The sequence below is a fragment of the Mastigoproctus giganteus genome, chromosome 11 (assembly GCF_048544385.1).
Source record: "Mastigoproctus giganteus isolate SK-2022 chromosome 11, ASM4854438v1, whole genome shotgun sequence".
NCBI classification, from domain to species: domain Eukaryota; kingdom Metazoa; phylum Arthropoda; class Arachnida; order Uropygi; family Thelyphonidae; genus Mastigoproctus; species Mastigoproctus giganteus.
The window spans coordinates 79,976,478-79,998,966 of NC_143585.1; the positions used below are offsets into that span (position 1 = coordinate 79,976,478).

Sequence of the window (22,489 nt, forward strand, 5' to 3'; positions counted from 1 at the left end):
CTTGCTTCTTGCCCTAATGGTAGCCGAGCATTCTGGTCTCTTACCAAAGCTATTGGCCGCAACTTTTGCCCATCTCTACTCCCACCTCTGTCAAACCAGATGGTTCTGTTGTTACTTCAGCCAAGGATAAAGCTGACCTACTTGCATCCCATTTTTCTTCCAGCTCATGTATTAATGATCTTGGTAAAACACCTCCCACCATTCCCAACACACTCCATTCAGTGCCTCCTGTGGTCTTCCGTCAAAAGTATATCAGAAGGATTTTGATGAATCTTGATGCTAAGACAGCTCCAGGTCCTGATGGTATTTCTCCACTAGTTCTCAAAACCTGTGCTCCTTAACTTACTCCTATTCTTTGCGGCCTTTTTTCACTTTCTTATTCCAAAGGTGTTTTTCCTTCTGCTTAGAAATTTGCTCATATCCAGCCAATTCCTAAAAAGGGTGACAAATCCCTCCCATCCAATTACGTCTACTCTTTCTCAAGTAATGGAGAAATCAATTAATCGCCAACTCTTAAACTACCTAGAAACCTTCCGTCTGATCAACGATCGCAGCATGGATTCCGTCAGTGTCGATCCACTGGTGATATTCTGACTTGTTACCCATTTATTCACTAATTCAATGGAAAGGTTCGGTGAAACACAAGTAGTTGCTCTTGACTCTCAAAGAATGATCGTGTTTGGCATAAAGGTCTTCTAAACAAGCTTCCATCTTATGGTTTGCCAACTGTTTTTAGTAATTGGTTATCCAGTTTTCTCTCTGATTGCTCACCGAGGATGGTGATGGTAGATGGCTCTGTCTTCTTACTTCTCCACTAACGCCGGTGTCCCCCAAGGTCCAGTTCTTTCCCCCTCTTTTCCTCTTGTACATTAATGACCTTCTTCCATTAACTGGAAATCCTATCCATAGTTTTGCCGATGATAGCACACTGCATTCCACTTTCCATTTTGAGAAACCTTGTCCTGCTCAATCAGCTTCAACTTCTCGAAAATCTGCTACCAATTCCTTAAATGCCGATCTTCAGGTAATTCTCCAGTGGGGCAAAGACAACTTAGTTGATTTCAACCCTTCTAAAACTCAATCTTGTCTTAAATCTCGCAAAAAGGATTCTTCTGCTCCTATGCTTATCTTTAGTGACACTCTGATTTTTAGGCAAAATGATATATCTCTTTTGGGGATTACCCTGACTTCTAATTTCTCTTGGCACAAGCACATTACAAATATTGCTTCCTCTGCATTTAAAAAACTTGGTTCTCTTTCGCTCTCGGCGTTACTTTTCTTCCAAACAGCTGCTCACTCTGTATAAATCGCAAATCCGCCTCGCCATGGAATATTGTTCCCACATCTGGGGTGGTGCCCCCAAAACCTCTCTCAGACTTCTTGATTCCATTCAGAAGAGGGCAGTTAGGTTAATTAATGATTCATCTCTAACAGTCTCTCCACTCGCTTTCTCATAGACGTACTGTTTCTGCTACATGCCTCCTCTACAGATACTTCCATGGGCACTGTTCCTCTGAATTGGCGTCTATAATTCCTGCTCTCTCTTTCAAAACGTGCCTCCACCAGCCAACATCCATTTACTGTCCAACTTCAAACTTACAGAACCAACTTTTCATCTTCCTCGTTTATTCATTCGACTGCCGTTTTCTGGAACAACCTTCCTTAATACGTATTTCCTGAAAATTGCAGTCTACAGAAGTTCAAGTCCAATGGCAACAAATATCGTCTTTCGTCTTCTCAACCTCCAACCCAAGCACGGTACTAAGTACCGTGCTTGGGTTGGAGGTTCACATAAATAAAAAAAAAAAAAAAATGAAAGCATTTGCTTAATTGTTTATTATAAGATGTTTCATTTCACCATTTGTAAAATGGTCTTGACATTCCTTCCATCCATTAACTTTTATTTACAATTTCTAATACTCATTTCTGAAGATTCTATTTTTTGATTAATTCCTTTATTTCTTACAGCTCTCAGGTCCCTAGGTTAAAACACTTAAAAAAAATTGTTACAAATAGCTAATTTCTTCTGTTTTCAAATGAATTTGTTTAAGGCTTCCTACTTTGCTCATTCAACTGTTTATTTTCAAATTTAACCTTTCAACTTCATTGACCTATACATGAACATCCACATACTTTTTGAAGGTTCTTTCACCTTGTTTCCCAATTTGCATATCTTTTGTTTTATAATGATATTGTTGTGTTAACTAGTAGCTTAGAATATCTTCATATTCACATATGATTCAATTTTTGTCTCCATTACTAAACTTTCAGGTCTGGTCTTGAAATTGCACCTGAAAAAAAAAAAAAAAAAAAAAAGAGAACTTCTGGAGAGGGTTCAAAGAAGGGTGACCAGAGTAGTGAAGGCAAACCAATGCACATATGAAGAATGGATTGGAGAGTATGAACTGCAAAGAGTTTGATAACTAGACATCTGAGGGAAGATCTGATCGAGGTGTATAAACACTGAAAGGATTGAGTAAAAATGAGGAAGGTCAGTTCTCCAGCATAGATGAGACAAGAACCAAGGGACACAATATGAAATCTCAGGGAATAACAGAAGACTGGATCTTACGAAGTAGAATAAGTTTCCCCCCCCCATATGGTATAGGCAGGTATGGCAAAATTCAAAGCAGAATTGATGGGTACTGCACGGGAATGAGAGAACAGTGTAAATATTCTGTTTATTATATATATATATATTGTATTATTATTATTATTTTTGGATGATGCAGAAATTCTGCTTCCTTGCATCATTCGTCCCTACTAATACATGGCAAATACTATACAATTAAAAAATATATTAGCCACATCGGCAGAACCATGGATAATGGTATTTGTCTCTAAGATGAACTTAAGCCCAAGCCTTTGCATTAAGTATTCAGTCCTTACTGGAAGTAGAATGATCTCCACAATCAAAAAATTAATGCAGTAAGGCATATGCAAATTTTATTTGATTAAACCATCTCTCAATATTTCCTTTAAAACTCATACAGATATGCCATTTTTATACAAGTTTGTCATTACCCTTTGTCATATACTTACAATTTGTCTTGGTGAAAATTTTGACCCCAGTTTGACCTTAAACTTGTCTGTTCTTCCCAAATATTACATTCAGCAATACTTCTAACCCTCTTCTCTAAGATGCTTGCATAGAAGTTAACTGAGGAGTGAAATTCTGTAGGAACATAATAATAATCAGGCAGAAAACAACAATTCCTTTTATTATTATAAAAAACAGCACTGTTGACATTTCATATATTCTGTAACTTCTGTTAATTATTTTGCACATCATCTGCACATTTTTTCTTACATTTACATACCATGTTGTAGCAATAGATGCATACTGTGCAGTGTTTCTGGTATACGAGGATACAATGAAAACCATAGAAATATTTGACTTCTTAATATGACATTATCAGTGCATTCATCATAATAAAATTACTTTTATTTGAAAATGTTTCAGGCGCAATAATTTGGAATTAATGAACCAACTAAGCAGCATTCAAAAGAATGCGATTCAATATTTACAGAATGGATGAGCTGATTCATGAATGCCCAAAGAAAGAAATACTCAAATGATGTAAAAATGAGAGTTTAGAATAAGAACAAATGAACAAAAAAAAACAAAAAAAAAATAAAAATAATTAATCAGTCCACAAATAACTGCAATGAAACAACAGCAAATGTATTAATTAATATGTAAGGAGTAAAGTTTTTTTAATGAATTTAAAACAGAAATTAGAAGTAATGTATTAAAGATGCATAAAAAACTGGCTTCAATTTCTATATCTGTTAATATAATAACTGATATAGGATCTCCTTGTGGATGTAATAAATATTCTTACTTTAAATTTAATGATAAAGTTTGAAGAGAGTATAATCAAGTGTAGCCATTTTAAGAAAAGAATTTTCTTATAATAAAGAATCAAAGTCACCTATCTATTGAAATAAACAAAAATATGAATGTTGGATAATCAGTATGACAAGATATCACCTGCTAATGTGGTTTGCAATTCTTAAGACATGTTCATATCTAAACAAAATTTATTATAGTACAGAGCTCACTATGTATAATTTTATACATTTTTAAGCTTTGCTGATGGATGACATTATTTACAGAGCATCATTACTATTTAGTATACCAAAAATCTGCTTGCAGACTTTTCATTTGGATTCAAATCAAAATACAAATGTTAAATGAATGTTTACACAGAAGATGTAGATTGATGTTATATGACTGGACAAAAGTGACACAATGAATAAAAAACTTAAATGGAAATAAAACACCATCCTTAAAGAGAGTCAAGTCAGTTCAACTCTGAACCAAATTCAATATTCTGAAACTGGAGACATCAAACAGAAAAGAATAAACAACAAACTGGATAACAAGCATATCCTACACGAGATTTTACAAGTTAATAAAAAAAAAGTTGTGAATAATGCAGTGAAACAGCAGGAAAGACATCAACAGTTTTAAATGCATTCACAATTCATTGTATTTGTATATTTTAAAAAATGCCATAACCAAGAGAAATTTCAAATGACCAATTGACAAGAACATGGTTCATATGCATTGTTTATCCATTACTGTGAAATAAATCTAACCATATTTTTTCATTCAAATGAAGGAAAATGGTAGTTTAACACTTAATTATTTCAACAAATGCCTCATTGGTTTGTAACACAAATGTAACATTCCTATTACATTTGTGCAGGAGCTGACATTTCTGCGATTATGATCTTATTATCTGAATATATATATATTTTTAAACTTTTCTAACAACTGTTTAAAAACAGGGAAAGGAAAAAAAAAAAAAAATTCACAACAGTACATGCTTTCATTTTGTGTAGTGTGCCCAGAACTATCCTACTGACAAGAAAAGCAATTCTGAAGGAAAGGTATACTGACACTGGCAGTCTGGCTATACTGGGTGACTCAGAGTTTATCAATAAATATACAGATTTATATATATAATTTTGCTAATTAAATCTTTGCATTTAAACTCAAATATAAGCTAAAATTTACAGGTGGCACAAATAAATTAGTGCTCAACTAAATTACATCTATCAAGGACAATATTCTTAATCAGGAATATTAAAAGAAATCTGACAATTATCCTAATTTACAGTATGAATACTCTCAGTGGAATTGGGGAGTAGAAAATGGCCCACCAGCTCCTAATTGTGATGGATCCTCCATTTGTGGATTGACTGAAAGAGAAAAATCTCAAACACATTAGAGGGATTACACAAATTAATAAGACTTCCATTTTACCTCATTAAAAAAAAAATCAATTCAGATTACTTTGGGACATGCACAATTACACCAAGTTGCCACTTTAGGTACCCCAACTAATAGCTAATAGGTCTCCCTCTAGCCTTCAGAACACCCTAGATTCAACAAGATGCTGAAAGTGCACACCACAGGAATGCTGCTCCATTCTGATCTCTATTACTGTGAAGGCTATCACACAGTAAGCTGAATTCACTTTTATGTTCCTGCAACCTGTTCTGTATAATACTGGTCTCGTGACAAGGCACATAAACCTGTTGGAAGAATCCATTTGCAGATGGACATACTGCAGTCATGAAGGAATGCACTTGACTGGAAACAATTTCCAGATAATCTGTACCATGTTGCTCCACCAGTTTTTTTTCACCAAAAAAAAATAATAATAAAAAATAAAAAAAATTCTTACACCATAATGACACCAGCCTACACTGCTGGCAGCAAGCATGGACCCATGCTGTTTTCACAACAGCAGGCAATGTTCTTCCAATCCTCCACTGTTCGAGTGTTGGTGTCCTTGAGCCTACTATAACTATACTTTTTTGTTTTTTTGCTGACAGGAGTGGAACCTGGGTCAGCTGATTACCCGCCTGTGATAAGGCATTTCAGAATGTACATCCCAAAATGCCTCTTTGGTTACCACTGTTGTACTGGGTTGTAATTTGAATGATCTGTTATAACAACCCAGTACTATTGTACTGGGTTGTTATATGGATAATGCATAACCTTTCTGTTAGTCTTGTCAGACTCCACTGTCCTCTCACATCAGCAAGTGGTTTCTGACCACAGGATTACCACTGGCTGGATGTTATCTGGTTATAGAATCTCAATACCATCGAGACAGCCATATGTGAAAAACCCAGAAGAGCTGCACTTTGAGATACGCATATTGGTGTATCTGATGCAGCCACCACACCATATTCAGTCACTCAAGTCTTTAGAACTTTCTCATTCTCACAATGAATTTCACATGCACACAGCATCCCTACATACCTGGCCACACCAGCTTTATATCACTCAATGCTATTACTGAAGAAGTACTCCATTTCATGAAAAATAGTAGGAGTACCTAATAAAGTGGCTGCTCAGTGTATATCTCTTTGGACAAATCAGCTATAATGCAATTTCAAACTGGTAATATTAACTTTGTAATCTGCTAATAACATTTATTGTGATTTAAACGTTTATAAAGCAATGTATCAGTTCAAACTGCAATTTTAAAACAGTCCTAATGTTCCTTGTCTTCATTTTTTTTTTCAAACCCAGCATGCCTAAAAAATTATAAAATATGGCAGTGGTTTTCGACCTTGTTTTAATAATGGCAACCCTGAGTAATTTATTTTATTTTGTGGCACCCCTATTCAATATTTTGCCTGTTTGATCCGATTCTGTGTGTGTGTGTGTGTGTACAGTAAGCGCCGGTTATAGTGATCACTGGTTATTAGAATCAGCTGCTAGAATCAAATTTCGAAGAACCAATCCAAATCATCGTTTAACTAGAATCACATTTTTGGTTATAAGAATCAATTTTGAACGCCTCTGTGATATTTTTCTAAAGCACATTTCTGGAGGTCACAACCATAAAACAATAAAAACAATTTGCAGTTTCCGGTTTATTTGGCTTTTCTGTTAGAGCAATAAACGGGTAGCAAACCCAACCTTATTCATTTGTGATAATACTGATAGCTAGAATTCTGTGTTTGCATGTTATTATGGTGAAATGTGTTTCCCCTTTGCTGAAATCTGATCTTAACTTCTATATCCAAACTTCGTCTCACTTGCGTGTGTTGTGTTAGTTCCAATTTGTGTGTGCTGTGTGCTTTGTTATTGATGCTGTCTGCTTATCTTTTTTACTGTGTTTTAAATTTTACTACCAAAAAAAATGTCAGTGAACAGAAAAAGAGTGAATTTGAGTGTAAAAGAGAAGTTACGAATTATAGAAACATACGATAAACTAAACTTAGGCAAATGTCTCAAAGGGAAGCGGCAGTAAAATTAGGAGTGCTTCAGTCATCTTTATCAAAATTGTCAAAATCACATCACACATTAAACACTAATGTGATTAAAAATTAGTGAAATCAGGAAAAGCAAGCGTGAAGGGAAATGCCAAACAGTAGATGAAGCTCTGTTCTTTTGGTTCAAACAGGCCAGCTCATTTAATGTGCCAATCAATCACAGCATTCTTCTTCAAAAGGCTAATGATTTTGCCAAAAAACTACACAAAGAGTTTAAGCCGATGGACGGATGGCTGACAAGATGGAAGGAGAGGCATGATATTGTTTATGAAACACTTCACGGAGAAAAACAGGACTCTGATGGTTCTGCAGCTGACACCTGGTTGAAACTTCTTGGCAAACTGTGTTAAGCACTTATAATCCTGAAGACATTTTTAATACAGATAAAACAGGGTTATACTACAGGGCTACCCCAGACCACTGCATGATTTTTAAAAATTTCCCTGCATCTGTAGGAAAGAAGATCAAGGACAGGATTACAGTTCTTTTAACATGCAACATGACGGGAACAATCAAGATTAAGCTGTTAATTATCGGCAAGAGTAAATCGCCTAGATGTTTTAAAAGAGTAAAACAGCTGCCTGTTGAATATGCCAATAATAATGCTTGGATGACAGCTTCTTTATTTGAAGATTATCTTTGTAATCTTCAAATAAAGAAGATTACAAAGAATTACGAAGAATTTTGAGGTGAAGAATCATCGAATATGATTCTTCACCTCAAAACTTTCCCCAACCATATATAGGATGGAGGTTTAGGAACATCATCCGATATCACAAAGCAGATAACTGTTCTAGATGCACTTCATGTGACAATGAGTGCCTGGAATGAAGTTTCCGAAACCTGCATTAGCAACTGTTTCAAAAAATGTGGATTAATTATTCATGATGGGCAACTAAGTCATGATACTGATCACGTTGAAAAGCCTGAAGACATGGGTGAACAGGAGTTTAATGATTGGGTAGACATAGATGGTAATCTACAAGTTACAACAGCTTTAACAGATGAAGAAATTGCCCAGTCTGTCACTCATAATTTGGCTGGGGAGGAGGAAAATGAAGATAAACCCAAACAAATTCCAGTTACAAAACAGCAAACTTGTGAAGCTATAGCCATCCTGAGGAGAGCGTTGGAAGAAACTGGTGCAAGTGATCATGAATATAGACTGTTATACATATTGAAAAATCTATAAATAGACTTTGTAGTGATAATTTAAAGCAATCTAAAATAAGTGACTATGTTATCATATTACAAAGTGTTAGGTTTAATTAATATGTATATTAATTAAGCTATTAAGCTATATATGTAAGCATAAATTTATTTTTATTTTGTTCGGAACGTAACAATTGGAATATTCTTCCAATTTCTACGCATCATTTAATTGTGTGTTTTTTTTCCTGGTAGTTGTTGGCGCATAGGCTTCTGTGGCCATAATGCACCTCCTAAGGTTTTTGCAGTACTTTGATCCAAGCCCGAGGCGGGAATCGAACCGGCGACCTTTGGGTTGCCGGGCAGGCACTTTACCCACCCGGCTAACCCAGTCGGCCATTTAATTGGTAATAAAGTGTAAATTTGTGCTTTATATCTTTATTTTTATAGCCTTTGGATAATATTTGTCAATTTTCGCTTATTAGAATCAACATTCAATTTGCAAATGTGATCACTATAACCGGCGCTTACTATATATATATATATATAATATTAAAAAAATATGTTATAAGATAGTTATTACAAGAATATAACTATAAACAAAATTGCAATTCATAATACAAATTATATATGTACACAGGGTGTTTCAAAAATGATCGTAAATAATTTAAAGATGAAAAGTACAAAGTAAAATAAGCAAAAAAGTCCCAGTGAACATTGCGCCACAAATGAACTGTTTTGGAGATAATGTACATTTTCTGTTAAGATCTGCTACTGACTATGGGAGCACTCTGGGAGGGTAGTCTGTATTGCTGAGACCTTGTACATGCTGGATATGGTAGGGGTACAGTAATTGGCAATATAAAATTCGTCACACACTGCTATGATCGAGCAACCCTCATTGTTGAAATTCCTGGATTTTGTTCTATTCTTTCTAACACCCTTTCCTCAACATCAGGTGTTATGCTTCTGGGCCTACCTGCTCGTACTCCATGTGCAAAGCACCCATGTTCTCTAAGGTGTTGATGTACCCTGATGGATGTGCACCTGTTGGGCTGGTTTCGGTTGGGAAATGCTTCTTGGTACAAATGTGCAGCCTCGAGTGCACTGCCATTGGCTTTACCATACATGAAGTGCATGACCGCATACTCTTCACTGCTGTAACCCGTCGAAAAGTACTAGTATGCCTGCTACGTCTCAGAGCATTGAGAGAGGGGAAAGGGAGAGAATGAGCATAACCTAACCTAAACAAACAAGTCAGTGGTGGTTCCCAACTAGAAATGTGCACTATCTCAAAAACAATTCACTCAAGGACCCATGTTTACTAGGTTTTTTTTTTTTGCATATTGTAGTCTGTACAGTTCACCTTTAAATTATCGACGATCACTTTTGAAACGCCATGTATAATAATTTTATTCTTTATATAGAGGTACTAAATAAACATCAATTATAGATTACCATAAAATTAAATAGATGTCGTGAACCTTTTTATAATGAAATAAATATATAAATTAAAAAAAAAAAAAAAAAACCAGTTTAAGTCACTTAAAACCAAATTATGTACTAACTGATGTTTATTTAGTAACTATAATTGATGTTTATTTAGTACACGTACTAAATAAACATCAATTATAGATTACCATAAAATTAAATAGATGCCGTGAACCTTTTTATAATGAAATAAATATATAAATTAAAAAAAAAAAAAAAAAAACCAGTTTAAGTCACTTAAAACCAAATTATGTGCCCCCCCCGGAATGTTGTTGCGGAACCCTGGTTGATGTTTGTTATTTGGTTTTTAGGAGCATTAGCATCTAAGGCCATATTGCTCCAGGGATATAGGGATATGCAGTGGTCATTCCCTGACCCTTCTGCATCCTCCGTATTTGATGGTCACGGGCTTGAACCCAGGTCTAATCAAGAAGCACATGCTACGCACTGCTGCTCCTGCCCGCCTGGCTATGGAGGCGCCACCCTGGTTGAAAACCACTGATATATGATGTTAGTCTCTGTAACTGCACATCTGCCATCTTTGCAGACAGACATTTTCTCAAAATATGTTTCATAATCTTGTTACTTTCAAGCCATAAAATAGTTTCTCCTTTCATGGATACATGCTTAGGGACCAAGTCTGATCTGACATTCACTCAGTTCTCTCTCTCTCTCTCTGGTCTGTACTTTTTTTTTTTTTTTTTTTTGGCATTTCACTACCTGACATTCTGTGTTTAATACATTTCATCATTCTACAGATCATTTTTTAATCAGAATAAATTGTTTTATTCCAGTGAATATTTCTAAATTCCATTTCTTATCAAATTTTGTATATTCAGCAGTGGTCTTAGAATTCATCTCACAAAGGGGACTGCACAATCACATAATATCTCCAATTTATTTTAAACTTCATGACGAAAGAGCATTCCTTAAATGAAAAACAAAACAAAAAAACAATGAACAAGTATGAGCCCATATTCAGAAACTCCTTAGAAAACTGGGAAGTCTACTTTGCTCTTTATAAATCTTTGTGATCTAGAAGTTAAAGCAAAAATTTACTAGGTACAGAGGATACAAATCTGATTCTCATCTATGTTAAATATAGGTTTTTTTATATATAATTTTTTCTTTCTTTCTTTTTTATTAATTCAGAACTAATTCACCATAAGAAAAGGAAAATAAACTATGTATTTCAATTACAAATTTACCCCCCCCATTCTAATAGTGACAGGCCTGGGTGGCACTGTACCTACATACTTATCTACTTGCTCCTATGTGAGTTGATGAGTAATTAAAGGCAGTAACATTAGCTCAATTCCTCTTATATTACTCCTCTATTAGCTTCACATATATAGAGAGCAAATCAAAATTTGTACAACCAAAAAGGAAAGCTTATTTTCTTATTTACAAACGCACACCATATACATCTGCATGCAACAATTATTAGGTTTTCAAAATCTGGCAAAGCCAGATTTTAATAAAAAAAAAAAAAAAAAAAACACACACACACACACACAGACCAACAAGAGCAAAATAAACAAATTTCACAATTAGTAATCCACTTTTTTGAAACAGGTGGTATCAATTGGGTGGGGTGGGGGAACTCGTCACCCTTCACTGTTGAACTTAGAAAAACTTGAAGACATAAATCAACAATTTTGGAACTTTATTCGGGGAGAAACCCCTCCACAATGTTCTTGTTATTACTGACAGTGGCACTATCAAGATATTTTACATTCGTTTAATATTATTCATCCTAGACTCAATTTTACATTGGAAAGGGAAATTACAGATACTAAGTCATAAAATTTTCTAAATTTCACGCTTACTCAGGATGCAAATAAAATCCAATTTAACATCTACTGTAAACCAACAAATACTGGTATGCTTCTACATTATAACAGCTATCACCCTTTCACCTACAAAAGGGCTATTATCTTTAATCGGTTTCTCAATGCCTATAAATATTCAAATGGAATCTGCTTTAGACTCAGAAATACGGAAATTTAGAATATTAACAAGCAGATTCTTAAATAGGGGTTACCCTCTTGCTATAATAATCAGAATTGGGGTACAAGCTAAGGACAGGATACAAAAAACTACACCAATCAACAATAGTAACATAAAAAAATACTTTATTTGTCCCATACATTGAACAGTGGCACAAGCAGCTTAACAAATTCTTTAAAGATACAGAATTTAAGTTTGTGGCCAGATCAATATGGAAATTACACACTATACTGAACAATCGCTCAGTTCTTTTCTCTTTCGCAACACAAATAAATGACTTGGTATACATTTCTTGCAGTGATTGCGACTTGTCTTACCAAGGATCTATGTGATTTCTGCTCATTGTTTGCATAAAACAGGACGTGTCCTCAGTTTATGCTTCTCGTTCAGCAGTGTCAGAATTGGTCTTTCATGCTGTTAATGAAAAACGTACATTTTTATTTAACGAGGCCAAAATACTGTGTCCAATCCATTATACGAGACTTAATTGCAGAAACTAAATTACATGAGAATTCTTTAACATTCATCGTCCATATCTAATCTCCAATTTGTGGTCTTTTGCGCAAAAGTGCATGCATGAAAACAAATAATTATGGCATTTCACATGCATGTGTGAGAACAAATCTCTATTTAAGATTCAAGCTCACACATTCCGTTTCTATTCCTGTGATCATGACACACGATTGAAAAACATTGTCGGCTTCAGGAAGGAAAATCGTTTTTCAAAATTTACATTTAACTTTAATTTTAACTTTAATTTAACATTTAACTTTAATTTTAACTTTAATTTACATTTACATTTACATTTAACTTTAATTTAACTTTAATTGATTTTTTAACTGTAATTATTTTGCGTTAATCTTTTATTCATTTTAATTTCTGGAGAGTATCATACGGAAGTGCAGGAACAGTCATATTCAAGGAAGTTTTACTTTGCTGCATTTAGGGCTGAAGCCAAATAGTTTTTATCAATAACGAGACACCTTAATGGTTGCGCATTTTCTTATTTTGACTGAGGGATATTGTTCATGTGTTCTCTTTGACAAAATGAATGTCCAAGAGAAGGATTAGGATCACACAGTAACAATGCTGAATAAGTGCTCCTTATCCTGATCCTTCACACTACATACAGATCACCATTAGCACAGGCTACTGATGTGGCATCTAGTTTCCCCTTAAGAAGGGAGCTAATGAAATGGGATATAGAGAAAAGAAGAAGAAAATGAAAATTTATTTTCTGGGTACATTCCACGAAGGGGACATACTACTAAAGGAAATGTAGCATTGTGTAACAACTTTGCAACCTTAGTTTTTTTAACAAATCCATCTAAGAATTTTTTTTTTTAACAAGTATAACATGGCCTAATTAAAAGCTTTGGATATTTCTGCATAGCAATCTCTTCCAGGTTTTGGAATCTATTCAGTTGGGGCATATCACAATTTATTTTAGCCTATGCTCTAGACAATTTATCTAACATATTCATCTGCAAATGTTTTTCTGTTATAGAGAAACTCTAGTTAAAACACATTCTTTTCCAGCATATGTATATTCCACTGATCTTTCCAAACTTTCCTCTTTTCACTTCTGGTTCAGACAAATAGCTAATTTTATTTTTTCATATTTTGTGTACATAGGATATGGGTCATGATCCTTTGGTGCAACTCATTCTACATTGAATAGTCATTGAAACGTTAGGAGATATGTAGTTGGGCATCTCATGGCTTTTCCTGATGAGGGTACACCACTTGGCATTTTTAACTTTCAGATTTTATTTCTTCTCTCAAAACTTATTTTTAACTACTAAGAGTTCTTTTCATTTTATTTCAATCTTGCAGTTTTAAATTTGAAAGAGGCTTTTGGTTTATTTTCTGAGCACATATGTTGTTGTTATTTGGTTTTTAGGAGCATTAGCAACTAAGGCCATATTGCTCCGGGATATGTGGTGGTCATTCCCCGACCTTTCCATAACCTCCGTATATGGTGGTCACGGGCTCGAACCCCGGTCTCATCAAGAAGCGTGTGCAACGCACTGCTGCTCCTGCCCACCTGGTTAAGTGAGCACATATAGTAGGTCCCTAGAAGTTCAGGCATGTGTAAAGTGCCAAAGCAACTAAGGCTATGAGGCCTCACATATTGTGTCTGTAAACTGCACACGTTCTATAGTTAATTTGCCTATTTTTGGATTAAAAACCACATAACCCTCACTAGAGACAAACTAACTCAGCCACACTGTGAAACAAGTCCATAAAAATTCTTGCCGTCATTGACAGAATTTGAACCCAAGGCTTTTCCATCTGATGGGGGGGGGGGGCGATGGGACAGTGATTACACCCATTGTGCTACCCACAAGATCCCTACTCTAGATTTGTCACGATTCAAAGTGTTCTTAGTTAAAAGAATCTATCAATTTCAAGTAGAAATGTCTGTTCATTTTAGCCGTGTGACAAGATGAGCACTGGGGTGTGTTTTCTCCCAATAATCGAAAGAGATGAGTATGATGAATGTGTCCAATTCTCATTCTTGTCAATACCACTTCTTGGCTGTTTTGTTAGAAATTTTGTGAAACTTAAATTTACTTTTCTATCATTTACATATACACAAAAGCATGCATGCACAAATAAGTGTCCAAAGTGTAAATTTATTTTCTGGGTACATGGTGGATGGAATAAGACACCCAAGAAGATGTCAACATGCAGGGTTATATTTGAAACTTATGTACCTTACTTTCACAATGTTACTCAATATCAGACTATGACTCAATGAGAGTAAAGATAAAAATGGTGCCTTTAAGCTTATTGCTTATATCCTTTCAATTGAAAATCAGGAAAAATGAAGAGATGCACATGCTCTATCAACAATACAAAGAAAGTGGGATATAATGTATAGAACACAAATTCAGTGACTTTAGGAAACTAATAAAAATTTGATTTGAAAAAGTAAATTTTTGTTACTACTGATGGTACACCATTAATTACAGGAAAATTGCTAGGTTTGTTAAACTAATTGAGAATAAATCAGGATGGTCATTTTGTCATTCTTCCACTGAATCATACAAAAAAAATTCTGGGTACAAAGGTATCTGCAATGCAGTTCAGATAATTTGCATTATTGTTAGCTGTAAAACTTTACTTTCAAATACAATTAGCTTTTTGTTTTAACTACATATGCTTTCAGGTTGTGTTAGAGGAACAACCTCTGAACATGTGGACTTGCTACCACAGCACAGGTGTTGATTGGTGGTTAAGGGTCAGAAAAGTTTGAGTGCCTGAAAGCTATTAAGTTCATTCTTTCTAAAATCATGGGATAATATCCACAACCAGAAGATAAAGAGTGGCTACACATGACAGGTCTCACTACCAGCCAACATGAATGAAATATGCTGCCAAAAGAAAGAAACAGATTTCCTTCAACTATATACAGTAAAAAATGATATGTTAAGTATTTTGCTTTAGTTATGGTAGATGTTTATGGATAGATGGTTAACTTGTCAAATTAGTCAATACGAGAAGGATAACAATTGTACAATGAATAAATTCAGTAATTTCTTGCAGCTAACAACAAAGATGGCCAAGTTTCACTTTTGCTTTCATTACTTATTACACATCTTCACATATACAAGCTGTATATTAAAATAAGAAATTGTTTATTATGAATAATCATACATATCTGCTAGAGAGAGAGAGGAATATCCCTTATTCACTTACTGAATAAATCATATTCCTCTCTGTTAGCACTGCCACCTATTCAGTAAAGTTCTTATTTTAGCACATGACAGTTACATAGGACGGTCATGCACCACTAATGTGGGCTGGTGATGACTTTGATATCACTTTAGAACAGCTGGAAAAATATGTTTGATTACAGTTTTGAAATTTCTCCTGGATTGTGTGGCATTACATCTATTTTTTGTGTGCATAAAAAAAGTCACTATTTATGACAGATATTAACCACGGAAGATACAGGAAAGGAAAAGATTACATGCAACTATATGCTAAAATAATAAAAGATGATAGAACAATCCAATTCAAATGTGGAAGTATGTGATTAAATATTTGTCTTTTAGCCGGACTCAGAAAAACAGTATTGAAAACAAACATGGCAGCTGCTCCTGAAGTGGCATCCATGATCAATATCTTTCATAAATAGTAACCTAATTTCCATGCACAAAAAATAATTTAATTCCACACAACTGTATATCAAACGTACATTTTTCCAGCTGTGGCCCAACCCAGAAATTTTCTTTTCTCTCTTCACTCTCAACAGGTCTAAAGTAACTTCCAACTGATTACTGGTTCATACAAGTGCTCTATGACTAGATTATGTATCTGTAATTGGCAAGAGTAGTTTGCAATAAACAGGAGGAAACTTTTGGATTAAAGTATTAAACAGCAAATAATATTCCAAAATACAATTATTCTCTCTTTAGCAGAGTATGTAAAATTATATATTATAAATAACATAGAACGAGCGTAGCCTGTGCGGATGTACATTTTTGCCGCTCCTGGAACAGAGAAGTTTTTTGGCATATTAACTTATTTTCTAGAGTAGCTTTATATTCCTATTTACGATACTTAGTTTAAAGTAACTTAGAGATTTTGTAGGTATTACTTAGTATCGGAGAGGGTATCAAATCCACGTGTTTACCGTTCGTAAATTGCCGCCATTGCTACGCGATACAAAATTTCTCGAACTAGATAGCATAAGCTTAATATAGTATAGTATAGTACATAATATTGTCAATTAATCAGATAATTAATCTTGTTGAACTTCATTGTCAATTAAATTGTACTTTTAACTATACATATAACAACTTGGGTTACGTAACATAAATAATTAGTAAAAATAAATAATTAATACTTAACTTGATACGGAAGTTATATAAAGGGATTTCGTAGATAACACTCGATACTGAAACATAAATATAGCGTTATAACTGTGTTGGGATATAAGTTTAGGGTTTTAATTTTGTACTGAAATTGAAATTTTATTGAAATCATGACTCAGACCAGAGCAGCAAAGCAAAAGGCTCAAGCTAATGGGAGTGCTGTGGTTCAGGGTAGAACTGAGGGGGGGGCAGTTGCCCCCTGAATCACAGCCTATTAAATTGCACTACTTGCTTGATGTTTGTGGAGCAGTCGGGTACGGGACATGATACTGCCATGGGGGATGTCTTTGTGTGTGCACGATGCAAGGAGTATAAGGAAATCAGGAGACAACTCAGCGTTGTTATGGGCCTATATGAGAGCTTGAAGGACAGGGTGGATGCCCTCAAAGGATTAAAAGTGAGGGGCCCATCAAGCTCTCAGCTGCCCACACCAATGCCAGAGCTTGCACTTGGTGATCACGCAGCACAGCGGCAGCCCCCAAGGCAGAATGCGCTGGTCCCAAAGGAACTAGTAGTTGCTGGTGACTCTATTGTCAGGGAAACGGGAAACATGCTTTGTAAAAAGGATAGGTGGAACAGGACCAGGGTATGTCTGCCAGGGCCAAAGGTTGATGACGTAGAGCGGATATCATCTTTTAAGGGCACAAAAGGTGATCCAGTTGTACACGTTGGCACTAATAATATTAAGAGTAGGAGACTGGCGGAATTACTTAACAAGTACAGGTCACTGTTGAAAAAAAGCCGTGAATTAGGATTGAATTTGAAAGTGTCTGCAATTCTGCCCAGACACAATAGGAGGGAGTATATGATGAGAGCCCTGTCGATCAATTCGGCCCTGGAAAGATTGTGCAAGGCTCAAGGGGTAGAATTTTTTTCAGCCTGATCTGTACTTGTTAACAGGAGAGACTGCTTCTACAGGGATGAGATACACTTAAATAGAAAGGGTGCAAGAATATTTGCTGATGCTATCGAGGCAGTGTTAGGTGGGTCGGAAAACTGCTAGCTTTGAGGGATACAAGGACTAATAGATTAAGTAGCCACTGGCAGAGGTGAAAGTGATTCCTGCACTGCTTCTATTGGAATGAGCCGCAGCCTGGAAAATAAGATGCAGGCCATTTCAGAGACTGCTGGGAATCATTGGGGTACAAGTAAACACATGGGTTGTGTTAGCGGAGCTAAGAAAAAGAACAGGTGCATGTATACTTGCGTGTACAGCAATGCTAGGAGTTTAGTAAATAAATTTGATGAATTTGAGGTATTGCTCAAAACATCAAAGGCAGATATTGTGGGGATTTCAGAGACGTGGTGTCACACAGATATAAGGAATGCAGAACTAGAATTTGGGGAGTACAATGTCTACAAAAGGGATAGACAGGATAGGAAGGGAGGAGGGGTTATGCTATTAGTTAAGAAATACATAAAATCCAAGGAAGTGAAGCCAGTCGACATTGCTGGACAGTGCAGCGTAGAGTCAGTTTGGTGTGACATAAGCATTGGGAGATCAAAATTGAGAGTAGGAGTGTGTTATAGGCCTAATGACTCTGATGAGTATAATAAGAAATTGTACAGGGAAATAGAGTGGGCCAGTAAATCAGAGAGTCTCATAATGGGGGATTTTAATTTCCCAGATATTGACTGGAATTTGGGGGCTGGTCACTCACACACTAGCAAGGCTTTTGTGGATTTATTGGATGATTGTTTTCTACATCAGCATGTTCGGGAGGCAACTAGAGGGAGTAATACTCTTGATTTGATTATCAGTAGTGATTCTTCATGCATTAAGAATCTACAGGTAAATGAACCACTAGGTGGCAGTGATCACAGTGTGCTGAAATGGGATTTACTCAAAGAGGTAACTACCATTAGGGGCAAAGGGAAGGGTTATTGCTTTCGTAAAGGCGACTACGATGGACTGAGACAGTATTTAAATTCTATATAGTGGGACCAACTGATGATGTTACCAACAGCAAATTCAAAATGTGAAGCTTTCAAAGAACTTATCTTGGAAGCTACTAGGCTTTACATACCAACTAAGAAATATTGTTCAAGGTTTAGGCCTAAGTGGATGTCAGATGAACTAATGAGACATATGGCAGAGAAGAAAAATGCATGGGATACATATAAATTAACACGTGACACAGAAGCCTTTGATAGATATAAGTTGATCTGTAACCAAGTTACAAAGGAGGTTAGGCAGGCGAAGGCAGATTACGAGAAATCTTTGGCAAGGGATGCAAAGAAAAACAGCAAAGAGTTCTTTACTTATGTAAACTGTAGAAGGAAGGGGATGAATCAGATCAGTCCACTTGATATCGATGGGTCAACTGTTGATGATCCTGCTCAGGTAGCTAACAAACTAAATGAATATTTTGCATCGACATTCACACATGAGGAGTTATTCAGCGAGGGGAATGCCAGAGGTGTATTCAATTCTGGCAGTAAGCTAGAGAATCTTGTAATAACTGAGAGTAAAGTGGAGGAGAAATTGTTGAAGATAAATACAAGGCACCTGGGGTGGATGGGATCTATCCAGTTATATTAAAGGAGGCAGCAAAGGAAGTAAGCAAACCCTTAAACATAATTATGAGAGCTTCCTTGGACTCAGGGGAAGTACCCATGGACTGGAGATGTGCAAATGTGACCCCAATTCACAAAGGAGGATCAAAGGGCGACACAAGTAATTATAGACCTGCTAGTTTAACTTCTGTTCCCGGAAAATTAATGGAGGCACTGGTTAAAGAAGCACTGCAGGGTCATCTAGACAAGACTTCAGTTATAGCTCAGACACAGCATGGTTTTGTTAAGGGGAAGTCTTGCCTGACCAATTTGATTGGATACTATGATGCAGTCACAAAAGAACTGGATGCAGGGAATAACTTTGATATTATATACTTGGATCTTAGAAAGGCTTTTGATACTGTTGCACTGGAGGCAAATTGCTGCTATGGATAAAGGGGCGGTTGAGGGAGAGAAGACAGAGAGTGGTAATCAATGGACACTGCTCAACGTGGACTAATGTTATTAGTGGAGTCCCTCAGGGTTCAGTGTTGGGTCCATTATTGTTTTCTGTATTTATAAATGATATTGATGATGGTATATCAAGCTTGATGTCCAAGTTTGCAGACGATACGAAGGTTGGCATGGTTGTCAAGGACACTACTGACACTATGCTACTGCAACAGGATCTGGAAAGGTTGAGCAGATGGGCTGAGAGGTGGCATATGAAGTTTAACATTGACAAATGTAAAGTACTACATATGGGAAACAGCAACCCCAGAGCAACGTATCAAGTGTGTGGTACTACACTGACAGTGGTAGAGAATGAAAGGGACCTGGGGGTGATTGTGCAGGCAGATATGAAGTTTTCTGAGTAGTGCAGACGGGCTGCAAGAGTAGCTCATGGTGTATCGTCGATGATATATAGGAATTTTTCTAGCAGGGATAAGGAGGTGATTATTCCCTTGTATAAGGCAATGGTCAGGCCACACCTAGAGTACTGTATACAGGTCTGGAGGCCTCATTTCAAGAAGGATGTAGAGATGGTGAAACGAGTACAGAGAAGAGCAACAAGATTGGTGAATGGAACAAAGGGGTGCTCTTACGAAGAAAGGCTTAAGTTTTGCAAATTACAGTGTCTGGAGACTAGGCACCAGCGAGGTGATCTGACAGAGATGTATAAAGCCTTGAATGGTTTGATCATGCTCAATGCTGATGGGATTCTTCCTCTTGCTCAGAATAATCACCTGAGAGGGCATAAATTCAAATGTAGGATAGACGTGAGGAAATTTGCCTTTAGCCAGCGGGTGGTTGGTTGGTGGAACAGACTTCCATTCCTTGTCATGGAAGTTGATAGCCTAAATAAGTTTAAGGCTCAGCTGAACAGGTATTTTGAACGAACAGAGGGATGAAGTGGAAGTGGTTATTTTTTATTTATTTATTTATTTTATTTATTTATTTTTTTGACTGATTTTTTTCCTTGCATCAAATGCCTCTACTAATGCTAATGTTAATTATGGCAGCTAATTATTATTATTATTATTTTTTTAGGAGCATTAGCAACTAAAGCCATATTGCTCCGGCAATCATTCCCTGACCTTTCCGCATGCTCCGTATTTGGTGGTCACGGGCTCGAACCCCGGTCTAATATAAGCATGTGCTATGTACTGCTGCTCCTGCCCACCTGGCTACGGAGGCATCATTATGGCAGCAAAAACAAAACTTAGCGACCTTTGTTATTATGAGAAAAGGAGAAAGATTTTGCATATTTCACTGTGAATTCCTCAACACATTCACTGTTGTATCAGTTTTTCAACCATTAGATGAAAAATCACCTAACTTTAAGAACCATTATTCTGACTTGCTGAATAGATTTTTAAGTAACTTTCACCAGAGGCTGAGTGATCTAGCATACTGAGAAGAAAGTTCAAAAAGTCTCTGCCCTCATCATCTAGAAGAGACTCAAGCCCATGTTATACAGACAGATATTGTAGATGGCAACAAACGTGTTAAGAATAATTCATTTTTTTTATCCACCAATGTATTTTTTCCCTGAAAAATACTGAAAAAAGTATTTTTTTCTCTTTCAGTAATCATGAATCAATGACAACTCAAAGGAAGAGGTACAGCCCTGCATTGGAAAATCATGCATTCTATTGGTGGCTAGTACATTTCATTAATATTATATTACAACCATATAGCTAATACAATTACTAATGCTAAATACTTTTTTAAATACAGTGCATTCCGGATAATGGGACCACATCGGAGAAAATGAGATGTGGTCCTATTATGCAGCTGGTCCCATTAACCGTAGCATAAGGATATGCAAAAAAAAAAAAAAAAATAATAAAATAAAACAAATAAGTTCAAAGCAAAATCTCATTTATTAAACTACAATGGAACTGATTAAGAACATACAAAACTTAGAATTAATGAAAAAAATTATTCAATTACGAACTTATCCAAAGTTGACTGCCATGTGCTCTCAACTGACTTCATATGAACAAAATCATATCATTGATCCAATGCAGATATGTGACTGTTTTCGTTTCCTTCCTGCATAAAATAGTGTCATAAGTCGGCAACACATTTCATTGCATCTTTGTGTTTCACTCGCTCAGGCATGTCATCTTTGTCGCTAACTGACTCTTCAGATAACTTGTGGTGTTTTGCTACAATTTGATCAACAATGTAGTCAAGGTCATTTTTATCGTAACATTGCAGATTTTTGTCGACACACAAACTCCTCCACATTTGTAACTAGCACAGTTTCAGTTTCGACTGGTGCTACTTCAGCATTCTCTATGCCTGAATACTGAAAGCCAACATGAGCAAAATGGATTTTAATTGTCTTGCAACTGATCATGTGGCATATTGTATCGGTTGTAAAATGATCACTTTTGCATCAATTTTCTTTGCTGTTGATGATGTATAGAGATTTTCTTCAATGACTTCAAGTGTACAGTTAACCAGCTTTGTGTGATGTCCATATCCATGGGTTGTAGCAAGGATGTTGTGTTGGGTGGGAAGACTTCCATTCGCATGTTGTTCAGACAAAGTGAGGGTGTGCAGTGCAGTTGTCAAGAAGCAACAGAATTTTGCTAAGTCGTTGTTTGTTGTTTGTTATTTTGGTTTTTAGGAGCATTAGC

The 22,489-nt window shown here is 36.0% G+C and overlaps 1 protein-coding gene across 1 annotated transcript in view; it reads right to left on the minus strand.

Annotated features, from left to right (window-relative positions):
* Nucleotides 1-3,202: 3,202 nt before the first annotated feature.
* Nucleotides 3,203-22,489, minus strand: part of Tim17b (Translocase of the inner mitochondrial membrane 17b) — a 103,822-nt gene continuing 84,535 nt past the window's right edge. The window contains exon 7 of the mRNA XM_090385359.1: nt 3,203-5,211. Within this exon, the coding sequence (XP_090241485.1) occupies nt 5,141-5,211 (71 nt within the window). The 3' untranslated portion in view covers nt 3,203-5,140. The remainder of the gene's footprint in view (nt 5,212-22,489) is intronic.